This window comes from Phoxinus phoxinus (genome assembly GCF_949152265.1).
Source record: "Phoxinus phoxinus genome assembly, chromosome: 16".
Lineage (NCBI taxonomy): Eukaryota > Metazoa > Chordata > Actinopteri > Cypriniformes > Leuciscidae > Phoxinus > Phoxinus phoxinus.
Window position 1 is genome coordinate 29,566,630 of NC_136891.1, and position 22,667 is coordinate 29,589,296.

The following is a 22,667-nucleotide window of genomic DNA, read 5'->3' on the forward strand; positions in this document are numbered from 1 at the left end:
CCTTACCATAATCGTGAGTTTCAGCGTCCAAGGCTTCTAAAGCAAATGTAAACACATTTAATAAAGTCATCGCTATTATCATTTCAATTCCAGCCAAAGTCAGATTCTGACAAACCAGATGATCAAGCTAATCAATCTGAACCAATTTGGTAACTCTACAATTAACTCTGAAGCCTTGTCTTCTTTCTTTGCGTATGCCTTTAGGTGGCCATTTTGCTAATGTCACACTGTGACGTAGATGTTTGATGAAGAAATTTCTGGACTTCGATCAAGGCGTTTTAGGCAGGTCTAGATCAGTGTTCTCTGTTAGATAGAATAAATCGCTTTGCGGGAGACCATGAGCTTTGCAACTTTGCAGATATTATACATGTACAAACTAGGGATGCACCGAATCCAGATTTTTGAGGTTCGGGCGATTCCACTGGTTAACCGAATCCACTGGTTAGGATTCTGCCGAATCCGAAACTACTCCCATCCTCAGTCCATTATAACACAGTAAACGCATTAATGAAGTATGTGTATTTTTCAATTTATTTTATTTTATTTTAACTTTAATAAAAAATATATAATTGGCAACATTATGCCAGGATGACAAGTGGGAAAATCAATTTTTACAATTACCATATGCCATATGTTTAGCCGTGACTGTCCTTCCTTTGCCGTACCTGAAGTTGCTGCATTTTGGCTGCTGTCTGTAACGTTAGATTCCTTCATGCACAACTCATATTCTTTCGGATATTTCATACGCAAATGTTTTAACAGCGGCGATGTTGTGTTATTGTTTAGGGTCCTTGCCAACATGAGACAAATCGGCATTGCAAATTGAACATGTAGCTCGACTTGAATCGCCTTCTTTTGACTGAAAGTACTGCCAAACAACACTTTTTCTGCTCACGAGTTACATTTTCACGTTTTCACAGCCTACTACATTCGAACGGTCCATCTACGTAAACAACGGTGGCGTGACGTAGACCAGCGTAGCGCGCGTAGTGCAAGCCTAGGGTTCGGTTCGGTGAAAAAAAATTCTCTAAGATTCGGCAGAAACCGAACCCTGTCCAAAAGCCCAATATTCGTCCGAATCCGAATCCTGGATTCGGTGGATCCCTAGTACAAACAGATACATTACACACTAAAATGCATCATATTACTCCTTTAAATGTGTTTTTGAATAAATCAATAGATTTATTAATTGATAAGACAAACATTATTCCTTGTTTTTTTCCTTAGTTTCTGTCCAAGCACTTTCCAATCATACCGTTTTAATGCGTAGTTCTTCTTCATATGAGTGGGTGACTGTAATGTTCAGCTGTGATTATTTGCTGCAGTTGAGTTGTTATCAGCTGGGTTTATCCGAATCTGCCATCCTACCAGAGCATCAGCCAAACATCTGTTACCACCTCTGCTATGCTACCGCCGTGCAGATCAATCTTTGCACATTCACGACTTCCAACTTATGTCTGTCTTATTTCCTCCATGTTACTCACTCAGGCTGATTGTGGTGTGGTTTTTCAAGCAATGTGTAATTACTGAGATGAATTAAACAAGGCAAATTGCATAGGGATAGGAATAGCAATACGAAATTGTCAAACAGTTCAGCGTCGGTGTACCAGATGTCTTTCTCAGCGCTACTCAGAGAATTGAGGCTCATCAATTTGGGCTTTTGTCCATAGATGAACTTGGTGAAATTCAAGAAGAAAGTTTGCCAAGCCAACTATTAGATCAAAGAATTTATTCCAAGAAAATGTCCTTTGTGCATAATTGGCATCGTGACTTGTGATTGGTCAAGTTGTTGGGGTCAAGTAGTGAATATGTCAACCATAACAGCATAAATGCATCAGAATGCAGAATTACTTAACAGTTATGTACTTTGTTTATAGTAATTTTTTGTTTGTCTGTCTTAATTTCTCGGTCTGTCTGTCTACCTTCATCAAGGTATCAACTGCATCCTGCAGTCATTTATTTCAATGGTGTTCTTCTGTGATCAGATTGGCGGATATTCTTTATTCATCTAGTATCCCAGACCATCAAAGCCTCTGGGATTCTCTGTTCTACCCATTATTATGAGTAATATCCCACATCTTTTGCGAGATGAACTGATAATGGTGTCACAATGCTGTCACACATCTCTCCCCGAGCTTCATCCACAATGGGCTATTCTCCCATCTGTTGAGTATTTCGTGCTTTGCATGACTGTCTGGTGTCGTCTGAGGCTGAGCAGACACTCTCGTGGCCTCCATTCTGACCCTAATTATACATTACAGTGTAATAAAACATTTTTCACAGTGTAATAATACATTTGTTACAGTGTAATTATAAATTATTACAGTGTAATATACATCCGACACAGTGTAATTATAATTTTTTGTGATAATGAAATATATAAATATGTAAAAATATGTGTTACAGTGTAATAATGCATTTGTTACATTGTAAAAACATGTTTGTTGAAGTTTAATTATACATGTATTACAGTGCAATAATGTTACAGTGTAATAAAACATATATTACAGTGTTATTATACATTTAATTGTATTTATACTTTTGTTACAGTGTAATAATAAGTTTGTTACAGTGTAATTATACGTTTATTACAGTTAAGTAATATGTTTGTTACAGTGTAACTATATGTTTGTTACAGTGTAACTATATGTTTGTTACAGTGTAACTATATGTTTGTTACAGTGTAATAATACTATTAGTACAGTGTAATTTATTATTAGTTAGTGTAATTATACGTTTATTACAGTTTAGTAATATGTTTGTTACAGTGTAATTATACATAATTACTCTGAACATACATTTGTCAGTGTTTTTATACATTTGTTACAGTGTATTAATACATCAGTTACAGTATAATATACATTTGTTACAGTGTAATGATACAATTGTTACAGTGAAATAATATGTTTGTTACAGTGTAATTATACGTTTATTACAGTTTAGTAATATGTTTGTTACAGTGTAATTATACATCATTTTGACAAGGTTATCATCTGTATAGTCTGTTTATAGTATACCATTGTCATGTAAATATACCTTTATTTGCTTCCGTTTATTTGCTTCAATTTATAAATCTTATTCCTTAAAAAAAAGAAAAAAAAAGGAATATGTATCCCTAAACATTGTAAATGAACGTACTAAAAATGCTAGGGTGGGTTAAAACACATGGATTTTTTCTGCATTTTTGTATTGTGGTCAAATTTTACTTTAACCCCCTGAGGTCGGCAAACGCGCGGGCGCGTTTTGCTCGTTTTTTTTTACATAGCAGCAAAATAGACCTAAAATACTCCGTCGGTTTTGGTCATACAGACTTAAGAAATATGAAATAATAAGCTGTTAAATGTCTACTTTTTTATGTGTCCACTTACATTCGAAATAAAACATTGTGCTTTTGTAAAATAAAGAAAGTAAACAGGGAGTGCTTTATGCCTCTCCGTCTCCGTGAACTTTTTTTCTGAAGCACGTCTCTAAATTTAAACAAATCTCAGCGAATACTATTCACTCAGACATGAGATATATATCTCTATAATCATTTAAGTGTGTAGTTTTAAATTATCTAATTCAAAACTAAAACAAATATTCTCTGTTTATGTAATCTATATAAAAAGAGCGAGAGATCAGTCGTGCTCATTATCGTTCTGGCACCTCATTATCTGCTAATGTGACACGCCCATCGAGAGCGCGCCGCTATTCAAACGCAGATAATCTGAAGCAACATATGCAAACCAGTCAACGCCCACAACAGCTGGACAACACACTCGCTGTGAGGAATAATAATATCGTGATAATCCTGAAAATTTTACCTCAAACGTGCTGGAGTAGCCGAACAACGGATCCAGCTGCAGATCATCAGTAAGTGCTTTGTTCTAATCGCGATATGAAATGGTGTCTGTAAACCGCAAAAGACTGTTTAAATTTGAATGGCGTTTCTGTGTTTGAATGAATGAACGGCACATGCTGTTGTTTACTCCAGTTCGCGCGTTTCTGTGTTTGAATGAATGAACGGCACATGTGCATGTTGTTGTTTACTAGCCTACAGCTCGCGCGTTTCTGTGTTTGATGAATGAACGGCACATGATGTTGTTTACTCCAGTTCGCGCGTTTCTGTGTTTGAATGAATGAACGGCACATGCTGTTGTTTACTCCAGTTCGCGCGTTTCTGTGTTTGAATGAATGAATGGCACATGCTGTTGTTTACTCCAGTTCGCGCGTTTCTGTGTTTGATGAATGAACGGCACATGCTGTTGTTTACTCCAGTTCGCGCGTTTCTGTGTTTGAATGAATGAACGGCACATGTGCATGTTGTTGTTTACTAGCCTACAGCTCGCGCGTTTCTGTGTTTGATGAATGAACGGCACATGCTGTTGTTTACTCCAGTTCGCGCTTTTCTGTGTTTGAATGAATGAACGGCACATGCTGTTGTTTACTCCAGTTCGTTCGTTTCTGTGTTTGAATGAATGAACGGCACATGTGCATGTTGTTGTTTACTAGCCTACAGCTCGCGCGTTTCTGTGTTTGATGAATGAACGGCACATGTGCATGTTGTTGTTTAGCTACTAGCCTACAGCTCGCGCGTCTGTGTGTGTGAATGAAACTATCTATATTGCCTACTGAGATGAGTAAAAATCGACTGAATACGTTGAAATAAAATGTCTTTGTATAAGCAACATTTTAAACTGCAAATTAACATTTATGCCCTAATATAGGCTATATTATAAAAGACGATGTTACAGACGAAATATGAAAGACAACATTTCGTTTTGGATAGATTATAAAGTTTGTACTGCCACATCAAAACCTAATTTCCAAGGTGCAAACAAAATCTTAAAAGGTCAATATAAGCCTTCTCTTTAAATTATTTTTGTGTTTTGTTAGTGACAAATTTGGGGAGAGGATAGCCTACATAATCCAAAACTTTCTGAAAATACGAATAAGAATTAACTGCACAATTACTAGAAATGTTTACCTTGGATATTATACAATTTGCAAGCATAGGCCTACACAGTTTGTGGAAAAAAACACTTTTTTTTCAAGATGTTTCCAACTCTGAACCAATTCTGTAGTAATATATATATATGTGTGTGTGTGTATGTATGTATGTATGTATGTATATATATATATATATATATATATATATATATATATATATATATATATATATATATATATGTGTGTGTGTGTGTGTGTGTGTGTGTGTGTGTGTATGTATGTATGTATATATATATATATATATATATATATGTGTGTGTGTGTGTGTGTGTGTGTGTGTGTATGTATGTATATATATATGTGTGTGTGTTGTCTTTGCATTCTGTGTGGCTCAGTGACACCTAAGGCTCATTAGTATGCAGCATTAGCAGTTCTTTGTCTTCAGGTGTGAATGAGGACATTATTCATGACCTTGTTGGATCATTCACGCCCACCTGCATATTGCCTTTCCAAACAAAAAGTGTCTTACAAAATTTAAATCAATCTATTGTTTAATGTGAACGATTAGCCCGGATGATTTTCAGATAATTTTGAAGTAAATACTCTAGCCGACAAGATCCATTAGTCAAAAGTATTGTGGAAATATGTGAAGTTGGTTGTTTGTGGTCTTATATCAGAACATTTAAGTTTGAGTTTTTTGAATAACCACGCATAAATAATATTCTCTCAAAAATGCAAACATGTACATACATGTTGCTCACATATTATGATAGTCATGTTCGTGCTAAATAGAGTGTAATTACACCTTTGCCATTAATATGTTTATAAGCAACTGAAAAAAATACAAATATCAGGTCATGTCAAAACATCTCAAGGACCCCAAAAACACCTTAGACCCCAGAGGGTTAAAAGGTGTTTCATTTTAACCCTTCAATAAATGTATAGAAAACATATTAAACATTATTAATAGCACATTTTATTTATTTCCTTTTTTGTGAAAAGCTTTTCTTCTTTTATCTATTTTTTCTTCGTTTTGTCTCTTTCTGCAACGCGTCATCTCAGGAGTGTGGTGCCTACAGGAGTGTGGTGCTTGCTGTATATGATCTCCTCCTCTGCTGCTCATTTCTAATTGCTTAAACTGATGGAGTGACTGCCTTCCTTACTCTAGTTTTCTATCAAAATGTGGTACTATTCGAAGGAGAGGGTGAAAATAATGCAATATTTTCCAATTAAATGCAGTCTAGAATTCATAAAGGTCTGTTTTGTTCCTCGATTCTGAAAATACAATGCTAATCCATTTATCTTGCTGACCTTTGAAATCTCTCCAGGCCTCAGATGCTGTAAGCGCCGTGGCAGCTCCATCCACACCTGCAGTCATTTCTCCATCATAAATGAAATCTCTGTCCTTCCAAATATGAGCTGTCCGTGCCACAGGCCGGCTAATGGCGGCACCCCTATTACTCATCCCAGTCCCGTGTGCCTTTGAGGAAACCATCATATCTGCCAGATCCATCAGAGGAGGCATCAGCCAGCCTGTGAAATTGATCATCTGCTCAGGAGATGGGAGAGGATGGCAGAGAGGGGACACATATTTTACTGGCTCCTTTAAATACTTAATGCCAAAAGGTGCCATGGGCCCGGCCGTAAAAAAAAAAAAAAAAAAGGAAATGTGAGGATCCATGACAGTGAAAGCGCTCGGACTGAAATTGCCTTTAGGTGTAGCAGCGATACGATAAGAGCATCTAAAAGGCTTTTAATAAACAATACAATATCCCTGAGTCCAGTCACGCTATCGCTCTCCATTTACCACTAAACGTAATATATAAAAGAGCAAAAGCCATAATATTGACTTTGAATTCCACAATACATTTGCATCGGAAATGGAGATGCCGGTGATCTTGAGCCGTGTGGCAACGGTCAGCGAGTGACCGAGGGGAAAAGATGTCTCCATTTCACCACGTTGATAGGAATGGCTGATTATTAATGTTATTATAACAGGCACGCTGGATCCCCTTGGCAAAGAAAGCACTCGGCTATCATTATTGCATCACAGTGCATGCGGATCGTAATTACTACCCAGAAACTTTTCTGCACCTTTCCAATTATACGGTACATCACGTTATCATGGGTATTGTATAACCAGCAAGGAATGAGTATATTAAAAAGGGGAAAAAATAATAAAGGAAGAACAGACTAAACACACACACATATGCACAATACATACACACACATATCAGACTGTGAGTGAAGCTGGATGTGGTAACACCAGCATTGCTTTAAAATAATATTCTAAGCTCAATTGACCCTTTGCAGGGAGCTTGATTGACAGGTGATCTGACCAATCATACTTCGCCATCCGCCATTTTGTCCGACAAAGCAGTCAGGAGAGTTAGTAGATTAACATGTGTACGAGTGTACTGACGTCTTTCCGCGGTTAAAACAACATTCCTTCTTATGTTCATTCATGTTTATTTTATGCTGTAAATGAACTAGAAGTAAGAGATGATCAGTTCACAAGAAGCTTTAACTGAGGCGTCACAGCGATCTGTCAGACACATTAAAGAGCCACAAAACGGTATTTATTGTTTAAATTTCTTTTAAAAAATGACCAAATTTGAAAGGTGAGACTTTGTTTAATATGTTTAAAATCAAAAGTAACCTGGTCTGTCCTGTCTGTCGGTGTGTATTTTTCACTGCGTGAGAACATGGTGTGGCGTGAGAGCGGCGTAGCTTGACGGACATAGCGACAGTAACTAAGACCGTCTTTGCGAACGGTCAATTGAAAGCATTATAATATTGATTATAATATGAATTGATTTTGTGGCTCAAAGCAATTTATTTTACATAAAAGTTTGTGTGTGTATATATACAAACTTTTGTCAAATGAATGGATTTGACAGCACTGTTTAAAATACTGTCCATGTCGATGACTGGATCATTGCTGTGATTATTATGTTCCTAGCATGTTACAGTCGAACCACAATTTATTCAACATGTCTCACATTATCACAGTTTATTCGCTATAGTTTAGAAAATGATGACAAGAACTCAGAATGATCAAATCAGTTGATAGTTCACTGGTTTTGGCCATGTCTCACAAATGAGTTCGGTTGAATAGCTGTCAGCCGTCAGTTGTTAAATTTAACTACAATTAGATGATACCAATTTAGGTCAACCACTTACCAAGCAATGCTTCATTTTGTTCAGTCTGTTTTTGTTCCCATATTTTTTTTATTAATTTTACTGGTAGTCCACTGTATGAAGAATTTGTGGGTTTAAAATGTCAGTTTACTTTATTTTGCTATCCTCGCTTATAAGTGAACAATTTTGTCCTGCACCCACTAGTAAAAAAATATAAAAAATGATATCTGGTGTCTGAATATTTTTTGGTGTGACTGTATATGTTTAGCAACTGTTCTTCCCTGATTGATGGAGTGTGTAGCTTTCCATTTCTTAAACAACCATGAAAGACGTACCATGGCCATATTCCAGGATGACAATGTCAAGATTCATCCGGCTCAGATTGTGAAAGAACGGTTGGGAGGGAGTCCAGACCTTAAATTCATTGAACATCTTTGGGATGTGCTGGAGAACACTTTACAGAGTGTTTGACTCTTGCGTTGTCAATACAAGATCTTGACCAAAAAAGTTATGCACCTCTTGATGGAAATAACAGCACAACATTTATTTCTAGAGGTAACGCAGTTAATCATCTGCTTTATTCTAACTTTCAGTGTCTTCGTGTATGCCTAGTGTTGTAGAGTTGGGTTGAATCTCTTGGGGAACTTTGAGCAGGTTTCACGCTGAGGTGTTTTCATTAGTGAAAGCTGACACCTGAATGCGTTCAAGTCCTGTAGCGCTTGTACACCTGACAGAATGAGCGCTTTACGACAGCTCCCTCGTTCATTAATGTCAAACACACACATGTCTGCGCTCCAACACAGTGAGTGTCTAATGTTTCTCCTCTCTTTCTCACCTTTAGATGCCAGGCCACTAAAATATTGCATAAAGACAGAAACTCACAGAACAATCCGTGGAAGACACTGTGGTGTTTGATGTGTGTGAGGGAATATAGCATGGATGAGTCTTCAGTCTCTGGTAAATTGCATCAGTTAAGCACCTGGCAAATCCTAATGGGAAAAAAAATAGTAGGAGCAAAAGAATACAGGAACTTAACTCATACGGCCAGATTTACTAACAGCTTGGTCCTCTTTTGGCGTTACAAACTACTGTCAGAATTTACTAAAGACATGCAGTGAAAAGGAGTGGACAGGGTTATTTTTGCGGGCTGACCCGCATGTGCATTTGTTGGAGTTTTGCTTTCAGACGCAACATTTATAGGAAGAGAGTATTTAAATGAAACATGCAAGATGTTTTACTAGGGTTTGCGCTAGTTACTTTACTAGCACTAGAGCCATTATTTACTGCCCCCCAAAAAAGCATGTCTTAAACCGACTCTAATTTGCACTTCTCTTGGTAGATTGCATTGGTCATTATGGAAATGACCCGAAATTATCTCTTACGCTAATTTGCCCTGTTTAGTCAATCTGGCCCTTAAAGGTATTGATGAAAAAGGTATTTTCAATTATTCACTTAATTTATGCATTTAGAAGTCAAATCTTGTACATTTTTATATTTATATCATTATATATAATTTATTATATTATTATATATAAAAAATTATTGTAATTTGTCTAATTTTTAATAAACAATTTAAAAATATACTACCGTTCGAAAGTTTTGTGTTGGTAAGATTTTTTTGGAAGAAGTCTCTTATGCTTCTGCTGCATTTACTTAATATAAATACAGAAAAAAAAACTGTGATATTGTGGAATTTCTTATTCGGATTTAAAATAACTCTTTTCTATTTGAAGATATTTTAAAATGTAATTTATTCTTGTGACGGAACAGCTGAATTTTCAGCAGCCATTACACAGTCTCAAACATGATCAATATTGAAACAGTGGTGATACTTAATGTTTTTGACACATTTTTTTTTTTTTAAGATTCTTTGATGAATAGAAAGTTTAAAAGAACAGCATTAGCTTGAAATATAAATATTTTGTAACATAATAAATGTCTTTACTGTCAATTTTCATAAATTGAACGTGTCTTTTCTGAATAAAACTATTAAATTCTTTTAAAAAAACATCAAAAAATAACTTTTCTTTTCATTGTTATTTAAACCTCTGGCTGACTTTACAGAGCTTCATTAATAAATACAAAAACTGTGCAAGCGTAGTCTATTAATGAACAGGACAACGAGAGAATGTGAAGAATGTGAAATTACAGAACACACAAACAACATCCGGCTTAAAACAACAGCTGGGCAACATCTTGATTTGGCTCTCACTCAACTTGCTATCAAAAATATTCTATCAATTCTCACTCTTGCGGCAAATGTAGTGTTTCATTATGTGCAGATTTATAGTTTCTGGAATAACTTAATAAACAGAGTGATGTCTACATTAGTTATCTAAACGAGCGCGTCAGAGAGAGAAAAGAATGGATCAATTATTTACCAGGCTATTTGATCTTGTGGAATTATACTGTATGATTATCAAGGGTTGTGATGTAAATTGCAGGATAAGGAATTGATTATTGAAGCTTGAGCTTATCGTGCAACCGTTTTCACAATTTTCCATTGATGTTCTACTGTGTTGCTTGCGAAAAAATCTTGTCGTTTTGCTGAATCTTGATCCCTTTCATTTTGTTCTTTTGGAAGTAGAATCTCAAATGAACTCTAAACTGGAAATGTCATGGAATCAGTTGCACTGTTGTGTTTACATCAAAAGAGCAAAACAGCCTGGTAATTCTTGATGGAAGCAAGATTAACGGGGATTACGAATGTGTTGTCATCAGAGAAACAGCTCCGCTCGTCCTCCCTCTGCTGAGAGCCTATGAACTTCTGCCAGAGTCTTTTAGTAACCATATATACAGCTTTGGAGACACGATGAGGTTAAGATCCCCCCCTGAGTTCATAAAATAAATATCAGAGTATATGCAGAGATATAATCTTTATAAATCCATTAGGGCCTCTTTGTTTAACTCCCCAAAGGGGCTGTGGCTTAATTTTCCCTTGTCGGAGGCTTCGGGTAATGTCTTTTTAATGACACTATCCAGGATCCTGTCATGAGCAGGGTCATCAAACAAATCTCCCAGCCTCTCTTCCTCTCGCTCTCTGTCTTGTCAATACATAATGTTAATATTCAAGTCAAAGAGCTTACCATACAACTCCCAAGGGTCATATTAGCTAATGTACTTCCAGTGTGTACACTGAATTGCACAAGCAACCGGGTGGAAAACAAAAGTTACAGAATCACCCGGGCTGTGCAACAAAAATCTCCCTTTCAAGTGTGAATTTGAATTGGCCACATCCCACAGGAAGCTCAGGAATACGAGGAAGATACTTTTATTTTGATCACTGCAGTGTTAGAATTTGAGGTATTTAATTATTTTAAATAAAAAATGTAAGTCTACAACTTCACATTGAAATTAAAATTGCAATTAGGTAACTGGTTTGCTACCTTAATCAAATATTGTATTTACTGTATACCAAGATGGTTTACTCAGTGCTGTGAATGGGAGAAAGTGCAACGTGCATTACGGAGGAATAAGTCCCGCCTTCTAAATATGAGAGCCAATCGGAAATTGGTTAAGTCTTCACATCATTGCAGCTGCTGTTAAAAGCTCTGGTTCTCATATAAACTAGTGTTCTGATATGCTTGGAACTGTATGTAAGAAATGTATATGTCATTTCATGCTGAAAATATGTTTATATGGCATTCAAATGTGTTAATAATAATGTGGAAATATGTTAATTAAATGTGAGTTTGGCATTTCCCCATTCAAGTAGATAGGAGCAGGTCTGAAATGGTTGCCAAATATTGTCGCCGAGTGAACGGATTTTCCTTGAAAGGTACTTTGCTTCAATTCAAGTTGAATTCCTGTATTTGAAAGGCAAAGGCATCCTCAATTCAATACAATATGGCGCATAAACCCATAAACTATAAAGTTAAGCCTCATAATTGAGAAAAACAGAAATCGAAGGCACAGACACCACTATAGAGATTGCATTATATTTCCAAAAATATATGTACAGTCTATTACAAAGGTTACAAAGCAAAAAAAAAAAAAAAAAAAAAAGGACAAAAATGGTCTATGTAACAAGAAATTGTCTAGGTAAATGACAATACAATTTTTCAGCTAGGGAAAATACTTCTTTTTTTGACCAATGAATACTCCATACTCTTGTCACAAAAAATAAATAATAAATCAACAATTCGTTTGTACTGTACATTTTTTCCAACCTAGAAGAGAAAAGAAAAGAAAACAAATCTTTTAAAATGGAAACCTATTAGCTCTCTTTGGTCCTAAATGAGAAATTATGTACAACTAAAAGAGTGAGGGTGAAGAGAATCAGCTGCATGTGAGATAGAAAAATATAGTGCATTTTCAATGAGCTCACTACAGAGTACTTAAGTGAAACATAAAGAAGAAAAAAAAACAATCATAAATAAAATATACAAGTTTTACAGCTGGAACATATACAAATTGCCATCTGGCTTGTGATTACTCTGACACAATCAACAGTGCTGAACTCTTTGGAATATTCCACTTCACTTTTGTCTAGGTGGGCTCTTGACCGTCTTTCTAGAAGTCTTTAATACCCTGCTGCACCGTGAACTCAATCAATCCACAGCACAAACTGTCTTGACCGAAAACTCCGCTACTATCAAACCAGAAAAGTTAGAAATGGCACAAAGCAGAAAAATTGACAGATTTGTCATTGACCCGTACGGTGGCCTCAATGTGGGATTGATTGAATCCAGGCGTTAATCTCAAATTGGCTCAAATTGCTGTCTCTACAGGGGCCCCGGATCCGAACGGAGAGGGTAAGGGACTGCGAGGGGCCCCCGGGAGGCCGGAGTGTGAGATCAGAGTGCTCGGGGAGGCTGATCTGAGTGACTGCAGCTACTGCTGAAGCTCAGGAGGTTTGTGCTGACCGAGAGCCTTTCCGCTCGCATTCAATTCAAAGGCCTGGCGTGGGCTCAATGCTGAGGTTAGCGAGATGGAAGGATAGCGGATCGGAGTTGGGCCTCAAACCAGGGCACAATATGATCCATGAGAGACGCACACACAAACCATCTGGGTTCACAATGGAGACGGCACAGTCGATGGCTTTTTTGAAGCGCCAAGCGTTAGGCTAAATCCTCCAGTGATGCTGCGCTCCAACGGCTCCGTCTTCGCTTTCTTTCTAATCAAGAAAAATGCCACATGTTGGCACGGCTTTTGTGGTTAAAATGGCATTGGCTTCCGGAGATAATGTGAAAAAAAATGTTTTGTATGTTTGAAATGTGTCACATTCAGGTTTTACAGTAAAACAAAAAAAAACACATAGATCTACTTCAGCTCAAAGCTGAATAAATGGTAGAATTTTATGGCAGCCCAACAAATCAAGCCTAAAAATGTACAAATGTATTTAACACTATTGCGCGTAACATTTAATCACTATTGCGCGTAACATTTAATTGTCAACGAAACATTCAGTTGAGAGTGGAAGGCTGTTATGGCACTAAAACTTAAGCGTAAGCATCAACTTTGAGCTCAGCATAACAAAAGGGTGGAAGAAACAAACCGTAACGTTGCAGTCTAGGTGATGAGATCCTAGTATATGAATTCAACAACTCTCTTTGATCAAATTTTACAGAACTGCTGCGGATTTCCAAGCAGTATGTGAGAAAAAGTCTATACAGCACCTCAAATTATTGCTCATATTTGTCAGTCTCTCCCCAACACAGCTGTGATCTCACCAATAATCTAAAAACCTAGAAGTAAGAGCAATAGTTGACTTGTTTTAAGGCAGCATTACTCATTTACACCACAACATTGTATGATTGTAAGTCAGTCACCTGCTGTAGGAAACTGATGCTAAACACAAATGAAACTGTTGCTGAAACAGATTTTGTTTCTAAATGAAAAAAGCCTAACTTTTTTTTCTTCTAATTTTTGCGTTTCTTTATGGAAACATGTATTTATGGTAAATAATATCAATATTAAAAAGGACACATTCAACAACAGCACTGATAAATCCATTCATGTGGTAAATATAAACTTATAAAGAATATTGCCACCAAAGTAGTTGTTCTTACATTAAAAAACTCCATCACCAATTCTCTTTGTACTAATTCACATCTGAATTGTCACGTAGGATCATAAAATATACCTAACTGTCTGTTCGGGGCTGGTATAAAACACAACCAGCCATCCTCAGGAGCTTCATGTATCCAAGCGGTGGGATATTTCTGCTTGATATAAAAGGGCAGGTCGGCCCGACTCTCTGCCAATGCTTCAGTCTGCTGAGAGCTTCATGTAATAGTGCTGGCTGGAGAAGACAAACCTCCTCTTGTCTACTTTCAGCCTCTGGATCTGTCTCTTTCCCTCCAGATGAGACGTTTTACCCTGTTGTCAGTTCCGTAACACAATCCCAGAAAACAAGCTAACACAAATCAATCGAGTAGAAGAGTAACGTACCACATTGTCTTAATGTGGATGTTACAAACCAAAGTAAAAGAAATCTCTCCAAATTCACTCCTTATGAGCTGGATTTGCTTATTTTTATATTCACCCTTGATTTAAAAGAAAAACAAACCAGTGAAATCTATAGCAACTATGAGCAAATCAAAACCTTTTGTGACGATAAAGTCCGTACAAAGCATAAAAAGCCTCTCAAACGCTCCAACTCAATGACGTGAGGAGTTCTTTAGAGCATCCAGAGGAGCGTCCATGTAGGATTCTCTCTCTCTCTCTCGCATGTTTGCTTTTTCATTGTCTCTCCGTCTCTTGGTTTCCAGCAGCTGCGCCAAAATCCTTCGCCAATAACAAAGGAATGATTCTGTTCTGCCAGTTCTGGAAGGTTAATCTCACCGGAAGGGTGTGGAACGTTTTTTTTTTCTTTGTTGTTGATTAATTTTTTCAGATTTTTTGCCGCGTCACACACTTTACGGTGTTTCCTGGAGAGTTCTGGTTCATCCGACCGGGAAGGGCTTTGGACCTCCATCACACTTGAATACCCGTCCCGTGAAGATGCAGCATCTGGGCTCTCATAGTCTGTATACTGCTCATGATCTTCTTCTGATGGCCCACCAAGGAGATTCCCAAACTCATTACATCCCTAAAGCAGAAACACAACGTTCATAAATCACAGCAATGGAGCATGAAGTGCCTGAGAGGTATTTCATTACCAAAGCAAAAGGAAACTGAGAAAAGACCATATTAACTACAACAAGATGAGTCAGAGTATGAGTCAAAGAGGTCTGATTAAAATTCAGTGCGATGTCAGGATCGTATTGTGAATGAGAGCTGAGGGCTGAAATTACTCCTAGAAAGATCATGCATTTCTATAGAGCGTGACAGTGTGTAGGAAAGATCACAGCAGAGCGCTCTTACTCGATAGTCATTCTAGCGACAGATTCGAGCGAGCTGTAGCCGGCAGCTGTGAAGTTGTCCGCGTATCTCTCCATCTTGATAGCTTGCAACCACTCACTGACCAATCGGAAAGAGGTGAAATCTGGAGTGTTCTGGTCAAGCAGTGGGCTTATGGGTCTGAGGAAAAGGAAGAGATATATATGAGTGTTAAAATGGCACAGTAACATTATTTCTTAGTACTGGTATGCTAAGAGGTAGAGAGAAAGAGAGGGGGGGAGGGGGGGGGGGGTATTTGACTGTACATTAAGTTTCCAACTATTTGTACATTTAGATTGCCAATGCTGTAATCTAACATACGCAACATGAAAATGATTGTAAGTAGTATTTTTTTTTTTTTTTTTGGTATTTGTATTGAGAATAATGAAATCTCAATGATATTCAGCCTTCAGCTCTTATTCACAATACAATATTGTGCCAATCTTAACTAACATGGATTGCACTAATTTAGAGAACTGTTACTTTGTAACAGGCATGATAACGGACGGTTACGTAGGGTTTCTTCCCAAAGTTTTAAAGGTCATATCTTCAATGTGAGATGCAGATCCTGTTGTGATTGTAAACACACTTCCTCTGACTAATACCACACTGGAAGCTGGAGTTCCCACAAGGCTTTAAAGTTTCAAACACTCATTATGACAATTGATTTAAAGTCCTTGTTATCGAACATAAAAGCATGGAGGCTGTTTCGCTTTATTGATTCCCCGGGATTTATCTTTCATCAGTAAGCCCTGGCGGATAAATCAAATGCTGGACAGATGGAATTGTTCGCAAATTTACTCGCGAACCTATAAAAGGGCTGAAAGACATTGCAGTGAGGTGCAGGAGTATAAAACATAACAAGCAACTTCCACGCATCGTAAAAACAAAGCTGGTCTGTGAATGGCATCACTTTCTTTGAGCAGAGATAGATAAAGCCGAACAGTAAAAAAAAAAAAAAAAAAAAAATTGAATGGTCCTTACCGCGTACACGTTCCCATCGGCGTTTTTAAGGTGTTAGGGTTGCGGATCATTTTGTCCAAGATGCCGACGATCTGGTCGAATTTGGGTCGGTCTGCTCGGTCTTTCTGCCAGCAGTCCAACATGAGCTGATGGAGGCCAGGAGGGCAGTCCATGGGGGCGGGAAGACGATAACCCTCCTCTATAGCCTTTATGACCTGCAGGATCAAAATGACAGATGGAAAATTAGAAAAGGTGCAAAAGAAAACCAGAGCGGCTGAGAGACAGATCAAAAACGAGTAGCTTAGCCATTAGCATCCAGAACAGAAAGTACACAAAGCCCTGCCTGCACCTCCAGCTCTCTATTTGTATCCCTCTTTCCACTTGCTCATCCTTTAATCAGGACTCTGTAAACAGCCGCTTTGCTGGATAAATCTGTTGTGGTTTACCACCAGCATTACAAACTACAACAGAGGAAAAGCAGGCTAACCAGATGTGATTATTCTTGCACTGGTTATTGGAGGGTGCCTGAGCGCAAGGAAAGCGTGAATGAAGCAAGCGCACTGAAAGCTGTTTGTTCAACAGCTGCTTGTGACGGTTTAAACTATAACCTTGTGATAGTATTACTAAGGATGAACACATTGATGCCTGGGTGTCTGTGCACGTCATGGTTTATGATCTGAACGGGTCCATATAGCAATAAAACCACCTGTTGTCCTACTCACTCGGCATGCTAAGAAATTATAATAATAAGAAATGTTTCTTGAGCACAAAATCAGCATGTTACACCGTGTCCTCATAACCAGACGCGATGCGATAAGATCCAGCGACAAATAATTTGTCTGTCCACACTAGACGCGACTGCGAGATGCGACAAATCAATCAAACCACACAACAAATCAGAACAGTGTGTGGGCGGGCTCTCGCGACAAGTGCACAGCACCAGACAGTAATCTTGACGGCAATCGCAAGAAAATGGATAAGTAGGCTACATAATCAAATTCACAGATATTACACCATTTAAACAGTATTGAAATACATGGCCACTGAGTTACTAAAACAATCTTTGTCAAATAATACATTTGTTTCTTTACAGTTTGAACGTTCTTGTTTCCATTTGTTTCATTTCAAGATCTGAGGTGAATTATCCATTGTTGCTTTTGCAGCTACAAAGCTGCAGCACTAAATGATATTCAAAGTCACATTACACGCTTTTAACATGAAATAAAGCACATAAACAGTACCTGAGATTATCATTGCCACACATTGTGTTTGTTGTGCAGCGCGACGTCGCAGAAAAATAGAAACCGTTTCTAAAATAGAATCGTCGCGTGTCGCGGCTGGTTAGGACAAAAACTCTGATTAACATGGAAAAGATGCATTTTATCACGTGTCACGGCGTCTCGCCACGTGTAGGACACGGTTTTCGAATGATTTCAGACAGATCAAGTGATACTGAAGACTGGATTAATGGCTGCTGAAAGTTTAGCTTTGCCATCACGGGAATAAATGGCATTTTAAAATATATTATTACAATTTAAAATAACTATTCTTATTGAATATATCACAATATTACTGTTTTTACATTTAGCTGTAAATGAGGCTTCTTTCAAAAACATTTTAATAATTGTACCAACCCTACACTTTTTTAACATTAGTGTGTCCGTGTCTGTATGCATTCGTCAGTAAAAAAATGTGGAAATATGATTGTCGTACAGAACATGGGCTCACAACTAGCACCTAAATTGATAGAATTATTAGTCGACTAAACTAAACATAGATTTGGCTTGTCCAGATCTATGTTCTTCCCCCTCGTCTACTCCCAAGGAATAGTAAAAGCAGACTGTATATTTTCCCCAAATCCTCATCTGCTATTCTCGTCGTGTCTCTCCAAACCAGGCTTGAGCTACAGAAAGAAAAGTGTCAAAACAGAAAGAGTTGAAGAAATGTAAATATTTCCTCCTTTTTTAGAAGCCCTCAAGGAGTTGTTCGCCTCCTTCTCAAAAGGGTATAAAAACATCTGACGTTGAGGCCTGACAAGTATCAAGACTCCACTGAGGCGAATGTTCGAACGCAAAAAAATAATATCATTAAAGACTGATACTAGCTATTCACTTCCATGGAGAGCTAACGTTTGCTAGGGAGCAGAGAATTATAAGCCGTCATTAGTTTCACTGATAAGGGTTGTTTACCTTCTCTCAAGCTTGTGTAATTTTGACAAAGAATCTGCCTAACAGAGCATTGTACACAAGACAAGTGCCTACATACAGTGGCGGATTAACAACACTTTCCCTCATACATATCATTAGCCGTGACCATATCTGAATTTCCATCCGGTTCAACTTGAAAACCCTGCACGCATGTGATCAGAATGATGAACGGCACTTTGCTGTCCCAATTTCTTTGAGACAAAAGCTCAGCGCGCAGATCGTTCCGAAGGTTTTGCATGGCTAAGCAGATATCTTTGAATTGATTGAACTCTGCTAATGATGAATTTGGCACGCATTATCATTTCTCATTATAAAGGTTGAAAGTGTAGCAGAATACAAAAAAGGAATTCTACAAGCAAAACACTCCATTCCTTTCCGCAGATCCATTAAACCTTTTTATCCTCAAAATGTATCATTAAAACAAGGTCACTCCTGACACCTGTGTTGATATCCAGCTAGAAAATTCAAAGTGTCAGGTGTGCTTAACTGTCCTGATACTTGAATACCTACAGATTATGTTCACGTTATAACGAAGGACTTTTAATGCAAGCCGTGGTTTTACAAGACTATAAAGTAAGCTGAACTAACAAGAGACTTCTATTTTCTGCTAAAAGTGCCTTGATGAAGAACAAAGGACATTGAAAAACTTTTCGTTTTCCAACAGCATGAAAGACTCTTGAAGGTTATCAAATATGTATAATGGTGGCATTTAGGGATGTGATGGTGAGGAAATTCTCTCACCGGTGAAAATCAAAATCACAACTAACCCTATGTAGCATTGGGTTTAAATCCAAAATATAGCCAAATCTGTTTTTTTTTTTTTCACTTTTTCACAAACAAAAAAAGCATTGAAAAATTGAGTCAGTCAACTCGCCTCACTCTCGTCACGTGATGAATGAAATCTGACTCCTGCTGCTGATCTGTGCTGTGACTCTCATTTGGCTCCTTTTAACTGTAGAGTCTATTCTCTAACTGAACTAAATTATTTTTATTACTATAAAAAATCTAAACGACGGTGGGGTACGGTGCCGCTTTTCCCATTTCCAGAACCATTTGGTTTAATGTATCTGTACAAAAACAAGTAACTTACATCTTGATTGGACATGTCCCAGTAAGGTCGTTCCCCGTAGGACATGACCTCCCACATGACAATCCCGTAGCTCCACACATCACTAGCCGATGTGAATTTACGGTACTGGATGGCTTCCATTGCTGTCCACCGAACTGGGATCTTGCCACCCTGTTTAGTAATGTGTAGATTTTTTTTAAATAAAAATAAAAATCACATTCAGTACACCATGCATCATCCAGAGAAGAGTTGGAAAATATTGTATTGATGTTCTGTGAGATTCTACCATCACAATGCACCACAAACAGTATCTATATTTGTACAGCACGGATTGATTTGTTTATTCTGAGAGCGCCGTGGGCTTCCAAGGCAGGTACAATGAGACAGCAGCTTAATTGACTCACCGTTGTGGTGTAGACAGCTTCGGGATCGTCGTCAATCACTCTGGACAGGCCGAAGTCGGACACTTTACATACTAGATTGCTGTTGACAAGAATGTTTCGCGCCGCCAGATCGCGATGGACGTAGCCCATGTCTGAGAGGTATCTCATCCCGGCTGCAATGCCACGCAGCATTCCCACCAACTGAATCACAGTGAACTGCCCATCATGTTTCTGTGCAAACACAAACAGAGAAACATTGTCTATCCATCACCACCACACAACAGACACACGCTCCATCCACCACGTGGGGTGGGGGGATACTGACAGTAACACGGCCCGAGAATGAGCAATGGAATGGTAAATCGCAGTGGGTGTAATGAACAGAACAGAAAAGATATTGTATTCACTGACCAGATTGTCTAGGGTGGTTTATACGTACCCTGAGGAATGCATCTAATGAGCCATTTTCCATGTATTCAATTACTATCATGACTGGTTTTCCTGAAAGAGCAAAGAACAGACTCCATTAAAGTGAAGTGCGGCCAACGCACACTGTACGAAAGCAGTAATGAGAAACAATTCGCAGACAATTCTACAACACTGGATTCACTTTAGTCTGACGACAGGGCTTTTCATAAACACTTTTGGAATGTACACCAGCCAAAATAAGCCACACATAATTTTTATCCAAAATTACAAGATCAGATCATAAAAATATGACTTCACAACTGAGCTTACGGTAAGCCATAACTCTTCAAAATTTAGAAGATTAATAGTGGACCATTAAAGTTCAATTTCTGTCAGACTAAGCAATACTTTGTCTTGTTTAAATGTCATGTAACTGCTTTAGTCTAACTGATTTTGCAAAGTCGGACTAACAGACCTACATAATAGGATTGTAGCTTTGCTTCATCGGACTACAATTGGCCTTGTAATTTTGTTTGATGTGTATTTAAGACTTAAAAATATATAATGTCAAATATATCGAATAACATGCACTACAGTTCAAATTATGATCAAATACTTTGCATGCACTTTAGTTAGTCAGTGCATCAAAACAAGGGCTTCTTTAAAAAAAAAATCAAATCATTATGATTTAATAATCTTGTCACACTTTAAAGTAACACATTTAATTTGACATTACTACAAAGTGCACTTTTTAAAAGTGTATTTAAGGATATTTGTCATGAAAGTGTACTCTTTTTTTACAAGGTAAGGACGTCCTGCGAGTTAAGAAGCCACATCCAGTATTCAAAGCATGTGCACGTGATGAACTTCCCACCTCTTGTGACGACACCCTCCAGATGGACCACGTTCGGGTGATCAAACTGGCCCATTATGCTGGCCTCGCACAGGAAGTCCCGCCTTTGTTTTTCAGTGTAGCCTACTTTCAGCGTTTTTATGGCCACCGACACGTCCCTCTTTCCCGGCAGCTTCAGTCGTCCACTGCACACCTCTCCAAACTCTCCTGTGAAACACGCAACCACCCGCAAGCTGAGTTCGAGAGATCCGGGTCAAGTTTAACACCGTTACCTGTTCCGATGGTGCTTAATACATATCAGTCATGCAGGCGGCAGGATTCAGCATTATATGATGCTATGCATCGGTACACAGGGGAGTGCAACCAAGAGAGCAGATAATTGGATATGCTATATAGAGGACACGCTAACACACTTATACGGTTTGTAACTAAAAGGGATGTGGCAGCAATTCATCAATGGCGATACATTTATGTGCATCCTGGCCTTAAGAGAAGACATATTAATTATAAACCAATCCTACAGCAGCGCTATCAATAACAAGAGGCCAGAGAGATGCTCTGGCCGCTATCGAGAGTGTAAATATTTGGTTGTCATTGTGATAAATGAGAGAGGTGTGTGACTAAAGCGAGGCAGCGGAGAAGACAAGAGAAGAGCTCACCTGCGCCGATAACCCTCTCAATCTTAATGCAAGAGGCATCCAGCTCCTTCGCAAACTGATGGACAGCCCTGTTCGGGTCCTCGTAGGTTTCAGGGTCAATGTATGTTTTGGTGCCTGGAAATTTAACTGTAGAAGGGTAAGAGGATTACTGTTACGATTAAATATGCATGCCGCACACACACACAGAGCCCTTGATGGACGGATGCGATTACTGGAGGGTAGAGACACGGGGCTGTGGGCTAAACAGCACACTGTGATGGAAGATAGCATGTCAAAAGGTCTCTTTCATCAAATAATAAAACCTATGCTTTTATTTTTCCACACATATTTCATAAAAAACGCTATTACATTTTCTTGTTAACCTTCTCACAACGGAGCCGAAAGGGTATTAGCCATACAGCAGGGCAGCAGCATACATAGCTGTCACTCATTGGATAATGGGTTTCATAAAACTGAGCTATTGCCGAGAAAGAACGTTCCACTGCGTTGTGAAACAAACATGAGACATTTTATTATTATTATTAATAAATATTTAAATACATAAAAGATAATATCTAAAAAACAACATATATTAATTACGTATTTGTAATAATAAAACAATATTAGTATTAATTATTTTATTAATACCATGGATGGAATTGATTATTTATTGTAACATTTATTAAAACATTATTATCACCTTTATTATTATTATTATGTTAATACCGTATATACCCGAATATAAGACGACCC

At 38.0% G+C, this 22,667-nt stretch overlaps 1 protein-coding gene across 2 annotated transcripts in view; it reads right to left on the reverse strand.

Moving 5' to 3' along the window:
* Nucleotides 1-11,993: 11,993 nt before the first annotated feature.
* Nucleotides 11,994-22,667, reverse strand: part of epha7 (eph receptor A7) — a 79,876-nt gene continuing 69,202 nt past the window's right edge. The window contains exons 10-17 of one of the 2 annotated variants that reach the window (XM_079639167.1): nucleotides 21,936-22,061; nucleotides 21,298-21,483; nucleotides 20,455-20,516; nucleotides 20,037-20,246; nucleotides 19,654-19,803; nucleotides 16,378-16,571; nucleotides 15,379-15,534; nucleotides 11,994-15,103 (exon numbers count right to left, since the gene is read on the reverse strand). In XM_079639167.1, the coding sequence (XP_079495293.1) occupies nucleotides 14,989-15,103; nucleotides 15,379-15,534; nucleotides 16,378-16,571; nucleotides 19,654-19,803; nucleotides 20,037-20,246; nucleotides 20,455-20,516; nucleotides 21,298-21,483; nucleotides 21,936-22,061 (1,199 nt within the window). In that variant the 3' untranslated portion in view covers nucleotides 11,994-14,988. The remainder of the gene's footprint in view (nucleotides 15,104-15,378; nucleotides 15,535-16,377; nucleotides 16,572-19,653; nucleotides 19,804-20,036; nucleotides 20,247-20,454; nucleotides 20,517-21,297; nucleotides 21,484-21,935; nucleotides 22,062-22,667) is intronic. The other variant, XM_079639168.1, reaches the window with a different exon arrangement.